This window comes from Salvelinus namaycush, chromosome 14, assembly GCF_016432855.1.
Source record: "Salvelinus namaycush isolate Seneca chromosome 14, SaNama_1.0, whole genome shotgun sequence".
NCBI lineage: Eukaryota > Metazoa > Chordata > Actinopteri > Salmoniformes > Salmonidae > Salvelinus > Salvelinus namaycush.
The window spans coordinates 17,257,148-17,273,622 of record NC_052320.1 but is presented as its reverse complement, the minus strand read 5'-3'; the positions used below and the strand labels follow the sequence as shown (position 1 = coordinate 17,273,622).

The following is a 16,475-nucleotide window of genomic DNA, read 5'->3' as shown; positions in this document are numbered from 1 at the left end:
AATCTAGTCTGAAATGTCTAAGTGAAAATTACAAACTTCAGAAGCCTTTAAAAACCTCAAATACACCACATGTTTTACATTTCCTGCATTGATGGAAAGTTATCCTGCAACAGGGTGATCAAATTAAGATCCTACATCTGTAATTTACTAAATATGGGGCAATAGAATATGTAAACTAAGTGGATTATGAGACTATAGTTGAAAATGAAGTAATTCAATCCTATAAACAAGTGAATGAGCAAATATCAAACTATTCATATCCTGTTTTAACTTGTGTCTCAGGGTCCTCCTACATTTTGTCATGCTACTTCACAAACTGGGCACAGTACAGACCACCCCCCGCCATTTACATGCCCAATGACATTGACCCATGTCTGTGTACCCATCTTCTCTACGCCTTCGCCACCATGAAGAACAACGAACTGGCCACCTTCGAGTGGAATGACGTAGAGCTCTATAGCCAGTTCAATGGCCTGAAGAACCAGTGAGCCCCTACTGAGAAACTAACACCTCATGAGATTGTGTCGAGAGACAAATGTCATCAATTTACTACTTTAATTTCCCTTAATATGGAATAACATATTGTATTTCAACAGGAATGGCAACTTGAAGACTCTTCTGTCTGTTGGAGGATGGAACTTCGGCTCTTCTGGGTAAGATGATCCGTTATATCTGTTCGCATACTTTCCTCTTGATAACGGCCATCAGTGTCTCTCTATTTCCCTCTATTTCTCTCTATAGATCATCAGAATATTCGCAGATTTTTTTCATGCGAATATTCTAAAATTGGCATGATGAAAATATGTATTTTCCCCCAGTTGTGTTTCCACAAACAGACTTGTTGCAGATAAGATGTACTTTTTCGCTTACATTTTCATGTACCGAATACAAATCTGAAGTTCAATCTGTTTCCATTGCATTTCGACTCTACTGATAGTTTTGTCACAAAAACTGTTGCGCAAAATAGCAAATATGGTCTTGGAATGTGCGATCTATCCAACAGCTCGCAGATAGGCCGACAGTGCTGGTAGGCCAGTCTACATTATGAGATTATTATGGTTAAGAGCATCGATCATCATGTCAATAAAATAATTCCCTCGATATTTATTGAAAGAAGCATCAAACTCATCACTGTACACTTTCACCACCCTGTGAAGTTCATACTGTATTTAATCTGTAGCCTAATAAATTGCATGCATTCCCGAGTCGTAGTGGGATGACCACACACACCATATCATCGCGTGACTCCCAAATTTACTTCAATATGATGGTCATTATATTATTATTTGAGCATAAAGGCGTTTCCACCGCCATTTCTTGCAAAACATAATTTTACAGATACAAAACGATTCCACCATGTCAAACGAACAAATTATCTGTAGGCTTTTATAACATTTAAGCGAAAGGTAATGTTTCCATCACAGCTGTCGTGATTTTTTTTTATAAGGTATGACTTTACTCGCCTAAAAACTGTGGATGGAAACGTGATTAGAGTCATTCTATTCCCCCATCAGATTCTCTGCCATGGTGGCCAGCCCCACCAACCGCCAGACCTTCATCAACTCTGTGATAGTGTTTCTGAGGAAGTATGAGTTTGATGGTCTGGACATCGACTGGGAGTACCCAGCCAACAGAGGGAGCCCTCCTCAGGATCAGCAGCTCTACTCTGTTCTTGTGGAGGTAAAGTTGACTAAACAAGAACAACAATAATACAACTGAGAGTTTAATATTTTTCTGTTGCAATAGTTATTGAGTAAATAGTAAAACCCTAATACTGACTTGCGTAGTTAAATAAAGGTTAAATTAAAAAAAAGTGTTGATAACAGGAAATGAGGGCAGCATTTGAGAAGGAGGCTAAGCAGACTAACAAGGCCCGTCTCCTGCTGTCTGCTGCTGTCTCCGCTGGAAGGGATACCATCAGCTCTGCTTACGAAATCCCCAAGCTTGGACAGTAGGCACCATCCATTCTGTAGTTACCTATCCACTCTACACTCACTCTGTAGTGGCCTATCTACTGTACTTTGTAGCCTGTATACTGCCATACAGTCATTGTCTTTCTCAAAAAGATATTACTGCTATTCAGGCTATGATACTGACCATATAATAACAGTTTGCCACTTTTGCAACCTCTAGGGCCTTGGACATGATCAATGTCATGTCATATGACTTCCACGGCTCCTGGGATCCCTTCACTGGAGAGTGCAGCCCCATGTACAAGAGCCCTGCTGACAATGGTGGCTTCATCTACTTCAATGTGGTGAGTATGTCAGGACAAGGGTGGATGGCTCTTTGTGGGTGTGATGAGTCTGCTGAAGAGCGAAGTTAACCCAGCAGGCAGCAAACACTAACATATAAAGCTATTGTGTTTCAGGACTATGCTATGAACTACTGGAAGAACCATGGAGCCCCAGCAGAGAAACTGATCGTTGGGTTCCCCACCTACGGCAACACGTTTGTTAAGTTCATGTTTTAAGTATCCCTATACTCCTGTTATTACGGGGCTATCACGGAGTCAAGAGTGCGCATGCGCTGGAAGTCTGTTCGTTGTTGGACCTAGCCTGGAGTGTAATGGCTACCTTGTAGTGTGTTCATATAGTTGAGTAAACTTTGTTAAACTGGAACCTTGTCGTTGTGTCATTTCGAGTTAACATTGGTAGCAGACGATGGCTTCTAACTACAACGTGCCACCTCGCTTCGACGAGAAGAGGTCGTACGAAAGTTGGAAAAATGAACTGGGAATCTGGACACGCGTTACTAATCTGGACGCGAAAAAGCAAGCACTTGCGGTGGTATTATCGCTCGAGGGAAGAGCGAGAGATACAGCACTGGAGATATCCGTTGAGGATTTGAACAAGGATGACGGTATGGGAACTTTGATCACAGCACTGGATTCTGTATTTCTTAAAGAAGAGAAAGACCGTGCCTACGAGGCATATTCAAACTTTGACAGTGTTACGAGAGATATTTCGGTTGCAATGGCGGACTACATCATTGATTTCGAACAGAGGTACAATAGAATGCGCAAGTACGACATGGTTCTCCCAGATGCAGTGTTAGGGTTCAAGTTGCTAGACACTGCTTGTCTAGATGGTAGGGAGAAACAGTTGGCGTTGACTGCTTGTACTGTGCTGACTTTTGCATCTATGAAGTCGGCACTAAAAAGAATATTTGGTGAAAAGACGTCTGTCGCGCCAATAACAGATGGAATGCAAGTGAGTGACGCAGCATATTACACCGAGCAGCACAGAAAAGGCGCCAAAAAGTCACGTTCTCAAGATAACCAGAAGAGGGCGCCATTTCCCGGCACAAATCCACTGGACACATATGGAAGGAGATCGAAATGTGCTATTTGTCAAAGCACTTACCATTGGGTTAAAGACTGTCCTCATAAAAATGAACAAGTTAAACTAACAGAGGAAAATGTAAACACAGAGATAGAGCAGTGTAACATTACACTGTTTTCAAATGAATCTGCTTCTGATACTGAGATTTTTATAGTTGAATCCTTAGGATCTGCTGTGATTGATACTGCATGTACACGGACAGTGTGTGGTGCAAAATGGCTTGATAGCTATGTCAGTGAACTAAATATGAAGGAAGTACAAAATATGATTGACACACCAAGCAACAGAGCTTTCAAATTTGGAGACGGGAGAATTGTCCATTCTACCAAGAGAGTTAAGATACCAGCAAAAATTGGTCAGACTAAGTGTCACATTGAAACAGAGGTGGTCCCTACAGATATCCCCTTACTATTAAGCAAAGCTTCCCTCAAGAAGGCAGAGGCTGTACTAGACATAAAAAATGACAAGGCAGTGATGTTTAAACAACCAGTGACTCTTGAACTTACTACCTCAGGCCACTATTGTGTAAACATTTTAGACAAAGACATCACACAGTGTCCATGCAAAAATGAGATTCTGACTGACACAGAGCACATGAAGATTCTGACAGTCACAGAGAACATGAGCACTAAAGAAAAACACAAAGTATTGTTAAAGCTTTACAAACAGTTTGGACATGATACAGTTAACAGACTTCAAAAGTTACTCAGCAGTTCAGGGAATAATGATGATGAGAAGTACGAGTCTGGAGACAAAGTGTACTACAAACGAGTTGACTGTCAAGAGTGGAAAGGACCGGGAGTAGTCATTGGTCAAGATGGTGTGGTGATATTTGTGAGGCACGGAGGCATGATTGTCAGGGTGCATCACTCAAGATTGCGGAAAGTAAATGATCAACAAGATAGAGGGGCTGTTGCTGAGAATCAGTCTCCTAATGAAAATGACAAAAAGGACACAGTAACAGACACAAACCTACCAGATGTCGCATCCAATGATATGGACACCGAAACTGACATAGGAAATGGAGCAGAGACCTTCAACCATGCCACAGGTAATACTGTTGAGCGTTCAAATGAGGAAAACATTCAACAGCCACATGTGTTAAGAGAACATGGTTGTTCCAATCTGAAAACTGGACAACCTGTTAAATACACGGACAGAGAAAGTGGTATTCCACATACAGCAACCGTCATTGGACGAGCAGGAAAAGCAAAACACAAGAACTGGTACAACTTGCAGTACTCTGAACCAGCTACACTTTCTGGTACAACAGGGTCAGCTGACCTGCCACTTGTAGATAATATCAGAATTGAACCAATGGAAAATCGAGAAAAACAGAATGACATTCAAAATGATGATGTACTTGAAACAAAGGACGTGTCATTTGACTCAGCTAAGCTAGATGAGCTCAGTAATTGGAGGAAAAATGGAGTGTTTGAGGAAGTCAAAGACATTGGCCAAAAGTGCGTCTCAACAAGGTGGGTGTGTACCCTTAAAGAATCCTTAACTGGAATAGTGCCCAAAGCACGTCTAGTGGCTAGAGTTTTTGAGGAGCTGGCTGCTAAAGAACTCCCAAAAGACTCACCGACATGGGCCTCAGAGTCACTCAGATTGCTGATGTCAGTGATCTGCCAGAAAAAATGGAAACTTAATTCCATAGACATCAAATCTGGATTTTTGCAGGGAACAGAGCTGTCAAGGGACATTCACATCCGACCTCCGCCCGAAGCTAAAAGTGAAGGAACACTGTGGAAACTAAAAAAGTGTGTGTATGGACTGGCAGATGGATCACTCTACTGGTACAACAAAGTCAAGGCAACAATGCTGAATACAGGTGGAAAAATGTCACAAGTGGATCCTGCAGTCTTCTATTGGCTTGATCAAGACTGTAATGTGACTGGAGTACTTGCCTGTCATGTTGATGACTTTATCTGGGGTGGCTCACAGACCTTTGCTTCAACTGTGATTCCACACCTCAAAGCTGTTTTCTAGGTTGGCCGTGAGGAGCATGATCATTTTTGTTATGTTGGCATAGAGTTTATTACAGTTGATGGAAAAATACTGATGCAACAGGAGAGCTATATCAAGAATCTTCAACCTATCCACATGGATTCTTCAAGAGCCGTACAAAGGAATTCCCCTCTGTGGAATTGAAGCTGGTCAATTGAGGTCAAAGATGGGACAAATTTTATGGGCTGCGAGACAGAGTAGACCTGGTTTGATGGTTGCAACTTGGCATCTAACACAAAACACGCCACTGTACAAACCATTCATGAGGCAAACAAAGTTGTTCGTAAACTGGAATCACAACAAGTGACGTTAAAGTTTCAGCATGTTGGAAAAGATGACTCTTTGAAACTAGTTGTCTTCAGTGATGCTTCGCTAGGTTATCACTGGTGGGACAAAACGGCACTTCCTACCTGTAGTTTGTGTCACTGACAACTACTCATTAGTTGATGCTGTGAAGTCAACCAAGTCTGTCACAGAGAAAAGACTTTGAGATTAGCAGCATCAAGGAACTTATTCAAGCACAGAGAATCCAGCGGATTCTGTGGTCGACCACAAAGGAACAGCTTGCTGACTGTCTGACTAAAAAGGGAGCATCCGGTCTTGTGCTCCTACAGGCTCTCGCTCCTACAGGCTCTCAGTAATGGAAAGTGGCAGCCTGTAACACAACCCATTTGTAATGGGGATCTTGAATAATACTTGGACCTTTAATTATGTTGTTGATGTTTTATTTGTCTTTAAAGAAAAGGGGGAGATTGTTAAGTTCATGTTTTAAGTATCCCTATACTCCTGTTATTACGGGGCTATCACGGAGTCAAGAGTGCGCATGCGCTGGAAGTCTGTTCGTTGTTGGACCTAGCCTGGAGTGTAATGGCTACCTTGTAGTGTGTTCATATAGTTGAGTAAACTTTGTTAAACTGGAACCTTGTCGTTGTGTCATTTCGAGTTAACAACGTTCACCCTGACGAATGCAGCTGACAACGGAATCGGAGCATCTATTGCCGGGGCTGGAACTCCAGGCAAATACACACAGGAGGCTGGAGAGCTGGCTTACTTTGAGGTACTTTAAATGGTGATATTGATTTCTTACATCATAAAAAGTGAACTCTAACTGTTGAGGGCCTCCTTATGATCTGGTTTCAATTGTATCTCAACTTCGACTCAACTGGTTGCTTCTTATTTGATGGCTTTATCATAACAAGGGAAATCATACTGAACAAAAATATAAACGCAACATGGAACAATTTCATTGATTTTACTGAGTTACAGTTCATATGATGAAATAAATTCATTAGGCCCTAATCTATGGATTTCACATGACTGGGAATAGAGATATGCATCTGTTGGTCACAGATACCTTTAAAGCCTCACTAAAGGCCTCAGGACCTCGTCATAGTATTTTTGTGCATTTGAATTGCCATCAGTAAAATGAGATTGTGTTCGTTGTCCGTAGCTTATGCCTGCCCATACCATAACCCCACCGCCATCATGGGGAACTCTGTTCACAACGTTGACATCAGCAAACCACACGCCCACACAACACCATACACGTAGTCTGCGATTGTGAAGCCGGTTGGACGTACTGCCAAATTCTCTAAAACTACGTTGGAGTCGGCTTATGGTAGAGAAATGAACATTCAATTCTCTGGCAACAGCTCTGGTGGACATTACTGCAGTCAGCATGCCAATTGCATGCTCCCTCAAAACTTAAGACATCTGTGGCATTGTGTTGTGTGACAAAACTTCACATTTTAGAGTGCCGTTTTATTGTCCCCAGCACAAGGTGCACCTGTGTTATGATCCTGCTGTTTTATCAGCTTCTTGATCTGTTATACCTGTCCGGTGGATGGATTATCTCGGCAAAGGAGAAATGCTCACTAATAGGGGTGTAAACAAATTTGTGCACACAATTTGAGAGAAATAAGCTTTTTGTGCGTCTGGAACATTTCTGGGATCTTTTATTTCAGCTCATGAAACATAGGACCAACACTTTACATTTTGCGTTTATATTTTTGTTCAGTGTACTTTCAAGAACAACAAAAGAAAGTGATGACACTTGATGGAGATAGGTGTTGTTGATTCCCTGTGTTTTCATGTACAGTTGAAGTCGGAAGTTTACATATACTTAGGTTGGAGTCATTAAAACTCGTTTTTCAACCACTCCACAAATTTCTTGTTAACAAACTACAGTTTTGGCAAGTCGGTTAGGACATCTACTTCGTGCATGACACAAGTAATTTTTCAAACAGTTGTTTACAGACAGATTATTTAACTTATAATTCACTGTATCATAATTCCAGTGGGTCAGAAGTTTACATACACTAAGTTGACTGTGCCTTTAAACAGCTTGGAAAATTCCAGAAAATTATGTCATGGCTTTAGAAGCTTCTGATAGGCTAATTGACATATTTTTTGAGTCAATTGGAGGTGTACCTGTGGATGTATTTCAAGGCCTACCTTCAAACTCAGTGCCTCTTTGCTTGACATCATGGGAAAATCATCAGGAAAAACATTGTAGACCTCCACATGTCTGGTTCATCCTTGGGAGCAATTTCCAAACGCCTGAAGGTACCACGTTCATCTGTACAAACAATAGTACACAAGTATAAACACCAGCCATCATACCGCTCAGGAAGGAGACGCGTTCTATCTCCTACAGATGAATGTACTTTGGTGCGAAAAGTGCAAATCAATCCCAGAACAACAGCAAAGGACCATGTGAAGATGCTGGAGGAAACAGGTACAAAAGTATCTATATCCACAGTAAAACAAGTCCTATATCAACATACCCTGAAAGGCCGCTCAGCAAGGAAGAAGCCACTGCTCCAAAACTGCCATAAAAAAGACAGACTACGGTTTGCAACTGCACATGGCGACAAAGATCGTACTTTATGGAGAAATGTCCTCTGGTCTGATGAAACAAAAATAGAACTGTTTGGCCATAATGACCATCGTTATGTTTGGAGGAAAAAGGGGGAAGCTTGCAAGCCGAAGAACACCATCCCAACTGTGAAGCACGGGGGTGGCAGCATCATGTTGTGGGGGTGCTTTGCTGCAGGAGGTACTGGTGCACTTCACAAAATAGATGTCATCATGAGGGAAGGACAATGATGTGGGTATATTGAAGCAACATCTCAAGACATCAATCAGGAAGTTAAAGCTTGGTCGCAAATGGGTCTTCCAAATGGACAATGACCCCAAGCATACTTCCAAAGTTGTGGCAAAATGGCTTAAGGACAACAAAGTCAAGATATTGGAGTGGCCATCACAAAGCCCTGATCTCAATCCTAGAAAATTTGTGGGCAGAACTGAAAAAGAGTGTGCAAGGGCAAGGAGGCCTACAAACCTGACTCAGTTACAGGAATGGGCCCAAATTCACCCAATTTATTGTGGGAAGCTTGTGGAAGGCTACCTGAAACGTTTGACCCAAGTTAAGCAATTTAAAGGCAATGCTACCAAATACTAATTGAGTGTATATAAACTTCTGATCCACTGGGAATGTGATGAAAAATAAAAGCTGAAATAAATAATTCTCTCTACTATTATTCTGACATTTCACATTCTTAAAATAAAGTGGTGATCCTAACTGACCTAAGACAGGACATTTTTCCTTGGATTAAATGTCAGGAATTGTGAAAAACTGAGTTTAAATGTATTTGGATAAGGTGTATGTAAACTTCCGACTTCAACTGTATCACAGATCTGTGGGTTTTTGAAAGACGGAGCCACAGAGGTTTGGGACGCACCACAGGACGTGCCGTACGCCTACAAAGGAACCCAGTGGGTGGGCTATGACAATGTCAAGAGCTTTGGGATCAAGGTAAGAACAATACAATAAAAAAATAGTATTTGTTGCAATGTGAAACTACTTTTTTTAAGCATTATGGTGACATACACTGAGTGTACAAAACACTAGGAACATGCTCTTTCCGTGACATAGACTGACCAGATGAATCCAGGTGAAAGCTATGATCCCTTATTGATGTCACTTGTTAAATCCACTTCAATCAGTGTAGATGAAGGGGAGGAGACAGGTTAAAGAAGGATTTTTAAGCCTTGAGACAATTGAGACATAGATAGTCTATGTGTGCCATTCAGAGGGTGAATGGGCAAGAAAATTATTTAAGCACCTTTGAACGAGGTATGGAAGTAGGTGCCAGGCACACCGGTTTGAGTGTGTCAAGAACTACAATGGTGATTGGTTTTCACGCTCAGCAGTTTCCGTGTGTATCAACAATGGTCCACCACCCAAAGGACATCCAGCCAACTTCACACAACTATGGGAAGCATTGGAGTCAACCTGGGCCACCATCCCTATAGATCTCTTCCAACACCTTGTAGAGTCCATGCCCTGACAAATAGAGGCTGTTCTGAGGGCAAAACGGGGTGCAACTCAATATTAGGAAGGTGTTCTTAATGATTCGTACACTCAGTGTATAAAACGTGAGTGGCGAGACTCGATCAAACAGTCTGCTAAATGTGTTTCCAGCACACACACCCTTAAGATGGTAATATGAAAAATATGTATTTATGGCATGCTTTTATATACACAAGTAAATTCAACACACACGACAGCATCAATATTGCACTGCACATGAATGTGCATTCATAACATAGAAATGATTAGTGTGGCTGCTCTCTAGGGATTACCTTATAGTAGTGCATCAAGTTGTTCAACCGGGTTTCTCTGCATGTGTTGAACTCCACAAAAAATGTTGCGCCTTTTTGCCAGCTAACATTTTACGTTGTGCCTCTAGCTGTCTATAGGCAGTTGTGGAACAGGTACTCAATAGTCATACTTGAGTAAAGGTAAAGATACCTTAATAGAAAATGATTAAAAGTCAGCTAGTAAAATACTACTTGAGTAAAAGTCTAAATGTATCTGGTACTTAAGTACAGTGGTGAAAAAAGTACTAAATTGTCATACTTGAGTAAAAGTAAAAGCTATACATCAAATTCCTCATATAAAGCAAACCAGATGGCAACATTTTCTAGTTTTTATTTATTTACTGACTGCAGGGGCACACTCAAACACTCATACATAATTTACAAATGCAGTATTTGTGTTTAGTGAGTCCTCCAGATCAGAGGCAGTACATGCTGGGCACGTCAATGTCTATTCCACGTTGGTTCAAGGTCATTTCAATGAAATGACGTGGAAACAACCAGTGTGTGCTCAGTGGGTAGGAATGACAATGCGTTATATTAATAGGTGTGTGAATTGGACCATATTGCTGTCCTGCCTAAGCATTCGAAATGTAACAAGTACTTTTGGGTGTCAGGGAAAATGTATGGGACTAAAAAGTATATATTTTCTTTAGGAATGTAGTGGAGTAAAAGTAATAAAAATATAAATAGTAAAGATACCCCAAAAAACGACTTAAGTAGTAGTTCAAAGAATTTGTACTTAGTTACTTTACACCACTGTTTATAGGTTGACTGGCTGAAGAAGAACAACTTTGGAGGAGCCATGGTCTGGACTCTTGATATGGATGACTATACCGGCACCTACTGTGGCCAGGGAAAATATCCTCTCATCAACGTCCTCAAGAAAGGCCTCAATCTGGAATCAGCACGTAAGGACCTGCACACTAGATTGGGTTCGATAGCAGAAATGTATGACATCTCTGACTGCTGTGCTACAGAATTATATCAAACACCTAAAATATGTTCTTTAAATTTGTTTTATTTTTTAAATATCCATTTCAGCTTGCAATCCCCCTGCAACTCCCCTGCCCCTTATTAAGGGAACTACCAATGGAGGTGATGATGGTGGGGACTCTGGAGGCAGCTCGAGCGGAGGCAGTTCCAGTGGAGGCAGCTCGAGCGGTGGGAACACCAGTGGGACCACCAGTGGGACCAGTGGCATGGACAGTAACTTCTGTGTTGGCAAGGCCGCTGGGCTGTACGTCGACCCCAAGAACAAGAACCAGTTCTACAACTGCAGTCAGGGCAAGACCTACTTCCAGTACTGTGCTACTGGCCTGGTCTTCGACACCTCATGCTCTTGCTGCAACTGGTCCTAAAGTCCCTATTTCAGAATGACAGGTGATATTTCATGGTCAGATATCCTCCATTTTAGAACTGGAGGCATCCCTTTTTGAGTATATATCCTACATTATATTTCAGATAGCAATAAAAAAATGACTTATTTCAATAAATTGTTCTAAAATGTTTTGAATTATCCCCTTCTTGTGAACAACTATTAATGAAAGCAAAATAGAGTTCACTGTCTTATGTTGAAATAAAAAAAGTTGTCATTCAACTCATGTTCATTTTTTTTTTTTTTTTTTTACATTTCAACATTGTGACAATGAGCAACAATGCATACATTACATTACATTTTAGTCATTTAGCAGACGCTCTTATCCAGAGCGACTTACAGTAGAGTGCATACATTTTACATACTGAGACAAGGATATCCCTACCGGCCAAACCCTCCCTAACCCGGACGACGCTATGCCAATTGTGCGTCGCCCCACGGACCTCCCGGTTGCGGCCGGCTGCGACAGAGCCTGGGCGCGAACCCAGAGACTCTGGTGGCGCAGCTAGCACTGCGATGCAGTGCCCTAGACCACTGCGCCACCCGGGAGGCCTACCAATCCAAATGCCTTGAAAATAAAGCACATTATTTTCATATACTATAACCTAACTACCCCTTGCTCACACATTTATTACAAAGTCATTATCTATAGGGGCTTTAAACAGAAGGTAACATTAGCATATCTAAAGGGATGATGATGATTGGAATAAGAAGCAGTAGCGGCATTTTCAGGAAGGAAAAAAGGAGGGACTAAATCATTTGGAATATATTAATAACTTAAACATGACTTATTCACTCCTCTGGCTATTGCAGCCTTCAGGATGGCTAAAACATTACACAGGTCCTGGTACTGTATGTATTTGTCTTCACTAACAGCGTGTTTTCTTCCTCTTCACATTGTTGGTCAATAACAATACTGGGCATCAAATGGCCCCAGCTACATATCCTCTCAGCTACTCTCCTTCTGTTCTGTTTTACTGTCTACTGCTGCTGCTGCTGCTGCTGCTGCTGGTGGTGGGAGCTCCTCCACCATGGCTGACTTCACTGAGGTTCCTGTGGGGGGAGAAAGGTTAGAATGTGAACAGATGGGTTACAGATAAATTATGTACTTTTTTCTCTATGTACAGTTTGTTCAACTGTGATATGGCTGAGGAGGTCCTAGTACCAGTGAGGTATTTCCTGTGCATGCGATGTAAGAACAGCAGCCCGAAGAAGAGGATGGAGCCCATACAACCGATGATCATGCCACAGAGCAGGAAACTATAGCTGCCTTCACTCTGGATGATCTGGAGAATGCAAAGCACAATATTAGACTGTTTATCTTCCCCTCTCTTTAACATATACTACGTCTCTGTGCAGTCTTACCGATCCAACAAGGACTTGCATGACCATTTCTCCCATCCCAGCACTTGTTACCAGAACTGAGGTTGCACATCCTGCCAAGAGAGAAAAGAGAAGAAGAGTAAAACAGAGATTATATACTGTAGTATCTCATCATCATTTATCAAACCACTCTATTACTGTGTTGTTACTGAGTCGTTACTGTGTTGTTACTGAGTCGTTACTGTGTTGTTACTGAGTCGTTACTGTGTTGTTACTGTGTTGTTACTGAGTCATTGACACTTATTGTGCTGGCGATTGATGAATGTACCTTGGTAGTCCAGGATGTCCTCAGTGTAAGCCAGCATACAGGGGAAGATGCTGCTGAGGAACAGGCCCAGTAGAGTGGTCCCAACAAACAGGAATATACTGCTGGTGTCGAGGACGAGCAGCAACAACACTGTGACAATGACACCAGCCTGCAGAGATGAAGAAAGACTTCAATTGGATATATAGACAATCAATTATTGAGAGAAATGCCCATTTAAATATAAACATATTGGAATTGAAAGACAATAAATATTTTATTACACACCTTCATTAATGTTAAAACATTTTCTTTAGGGATTAATAAAATATTCTATCATTGGCATTACCAGATTAATCATGAGCAGTCGAACGGGCTGGAAGCGGAAGGTGAGAGGGATGGACACCAGACGTCCTGCAGTAATGGCTGCCCAGAAGATACTGACCAGGTATCCCGCAGTCTTATTAGGTAGAGAAATGGGGGGAGATACTGCATATGTGTACACAAAGCCTGCATACGCACCCTAGGAATAGAAAGTGAAGGTCCACAGATGAATCCATTGCTGCATACATACACTAATATGGAGCAGACTGCATAGTTATAACAGAATCTGTACTACTCACCACAATGCCATCGGTCATGAACAGGACCATTCCACCAACGATATGAATCCCAAAGAAGGACACAGGCAACTCACGCAGGTTGTTATTCTGACAGCAGCTGAAGATATCCCCATGACCTGCAAACCGAGAGAAACATTAGGAGAGATCTAAACCACTTGGCTAGTACAGTAGGTGTGAATTTTCAACTGATCCAAACTCTGAGACTTTGATGTGATCCAAGTATTATAATTTTCAAATTATCTTGGTTATACTGTCATCTTATAAAGGAAATGAGGAGTTCAGATCAGATCCAAAACACTAAGTTTTGCCCTTTACCTCCTCCCTCCTCCTGGTCTTTAGGTTCTGTGTCAGGCCCCTCGGCCCCCTGGTTCTCCATGGCCAGCTCGTCTTTGTCCAGCAAATGAGGTGTGGTGCTGCGGCAGCAGGGGATCAACTGCTCCTGGTACATCAGGAATAACACTGCCATTGGCACTGGCAGCTGGGAGAGGAAAATATCATTCAAATTATGTATCATGGGAAAAAATGTAAAATCTTGGATCAAAGCCTTTGCAATAATCAATCAACATTATTAAAAGTTTGGAGTGAGCGGAATCAATATTAGGAGCGTTATGCTTGAGCTTACACACTATATTTCACCTCACTATGCTTTTCCAAGATCTTACATTGATCATTGCCATGATCCAGAAGGCGTAGGACACGATGGACTCCTCTGGCTCCTCTGCTAGGGGCAGGTGGTCCACGGACACGTTGTGCATCACAATGGGGCTGTTCCTCAGTGTGTTCCTGAAGTGGTGCATGATCTCGGTCACATTTTCTGTCACGTTCCCCACCTTGCAGCCTGTCTCAGACAGGAAGGGATCAGCAATCAGAGGACTCACCAGCGCCCCGAACCCAATGAAGAAGTGGAGGGCCTGCAAAAACAACAAAGTTTCTATCATTCATTCTAAATATAATGCACTTTGGGTATATTCTGAAAGCTGAACTGAACTGGGCATAGTTACTCTCTCACCTGGAGAAAGACAGCCGAGTCCTTCTGATATATGGCGACCAGCTGGATGTTGGCGATGGTGTCAATGATGCCCATGGCCAGACCGGACACAGCCATGGCAATAGCCAACAGCAGCACATTATGGCAGAGGGGGATGATGGCAAATATTATAGAGATGAGTAGCGAGGACAAGAACAGTGCAGCTAGAGCACTGAACAACCTTTGGGAGAGAGGGGAGGAGTTATTACTACTAGAAATAACATACACATATACTAGAGGTTTGAATGGCTCAAACATTGAACAAGATGTATGCCAACACTATGGTTGAAATATGCAAAGGCCTGCTGGCTAGGGGCTCACTGTTGATAGAATAGGCTACAGAGATAATTGCCAACTAATGCATACACAAACCCTCACACTCTTAAGGGTTCTGCACAGTGATTTCACAGTTTAAGCAAAAAGAAGCTACTGAACTCTGTTTGCATTGCATTTCAAAAAAATGCAGTACCTAGAACTACGTAGAAAGCCCTTTAAATTACAGCTATCTTTTTGTCATGAATTGGTTTAAAGTGAGAATCCAAACACAGTTCCCATACTGTAGGAGAACCCTTTTTGGTTCTAGGTAGAACTCTCTGTGGAAAGGGTTCTAAATGGAATCCAAAAGGGTTCTACCTGGAACCAAAAGGGGTTCTTCAAAGGTTTCTCCTATGGGGACAGCCAAAGAACCCTTTTGGTTCTAGATAGCACCTTTTTTTCTAAAAGTGTAGGGTTGCACATTATGGATTTCGGGAATCCACCAACCGGGATTTCGGGAAAACCAGATTTTTTTTTTTTAAGTTCCCAGATTTTTTCGACCCTATGCTTCACACAGGGATCAGAGAACTGTTTGAATATTCACTCACGTTTTCTTGAAGACCCCTCCGATCGAGCTGCCGATGAGCAGGCAGAACTGCTGGGAGAAGAAGACCCAGGTGATCTGGCTCAGTGTAGACTGGGTTTGACATCGCAAGTCCAATATGGTGGGTCCCAGGAAGGCTATACACAGTCCAAAACTGAAGAACACACTCCAGTAGGTACAGGTGTGGTGAAAGTTCCTTTTAAAAAGTGTTATAATCCGCTCTTCTATAAACATTATTGTTCCACAAGCTTCAGAAATTCAAATTGAGAAATTATGAACAAAAGTCAGTCCACAATTTTGCAAAGAGAATTGTCCAGTAGTAGACCTAACTAGCCTTTATGTTATTGGGTGTCCAGTCAACAGTATGATTAGTAACTACTCTGTCTCTACCTGCTGAAGGTCTTGCAGTATAATATTTGAGTGATTTGGTCTCTTTTAAATATTTTCAAGTTCCCACCAAAATTACTTAACTGAAAGGATGTCCTTTGTAGTTAATGGGTAGAGGAGATTCTATGAACATTGGGCATCTTTCAAGTGTCAATGATTTGCTGTTAAGCGTCAAACTGTGTCAAAATTATATTTTAAAGCTAACTATTGTCTTATCTGTCATAGTCACTCATGTCCCTCCATTCATTCATTCATTTAGGTCAGGAAATGACACAGGATGAAAGAGTGCCTTGGCTTCCCTTGGTGCCATCATGGAGTTGTATCACCAGGAGGGCTTAGGGGACCTAACCTGTGGAGGGCCCAAAATAACTTCCCATAGATGTAAAAGCATCATACTTTATATATTATTGGAATATAACTTCAAAAGGACTACAACATGCTCTTGATCATTTATATGGCAGACTCTCTTCCTCCTTTACCAGTGTTTGTGACCCGAGACTCTCTGTGTGGGCGGCAAGGGAAAGTACTGAAAGTGATGAGAGTCAAGGTGGGGAAAAG

General features: G+C 41.8%; 2 protein-coding genes across 2 annotated transcripts; one reads left to right on the top strand and one right to left on the bottom strand.

The window, feature by feature from the left end:
* Positions 1-335: 335 nt before the first annotated feature.
* On the top strand, positions 336-11,609 carry LOC120059209 (acidic mammalian chitinase-like). The gene is made up of 10 exons (XM_039008078.1): positions 336-484; positions 597-653; positions 1,515-1,680; positions 1,827-1,951; positions 2,134-2,257; positions 2,372-2,455; positions 6,298-6,411; positions 9,052-9,171; positions 10,786-10,927; positions 11,061-11,609. Exons 1-10 carry the CDS (start codon positions 351-353, stop codon positions 11,375-11,377), a joined length of 1,383 nt encoding a protein of 460 aa, XP_038864006.1. The 5' UTR covers positions 336-350; the 3' UTR covers positions 11,378-11,609.
* Positions 11,610-12,343: 734 nt separating this feature from the next.
* On the bottom strand, positions 12,344-15,764 carry mfsd4ab (major facilitator superfamily domain containing 4Ab). The gene is made up of 10 exons (XM_039007608.1): positions 15,535-15,764; positions 14,654-14,852; positions 14,307-14,555; positions 13,960-14,122; positions 13,645-13,760; positions 13,371-13,544; positions 13,046-13,193; positions 12,760-12,830; positions 12,560-12,680; positions 12,344-12,447 (listed from the first exon to the last, which is right to left on the bottom strand). The coding sequence occupies exons 1-10, from the start codon at positions 15,762-15,764 to the stop codon at positions 12,344-12,346; spliced, it is 1,575 nt and encodes a 524-aa protein (XP_038863536.1).
* Between the last annotated feature and the right edge of the window lie 711 nt (positions 15,765-16,475).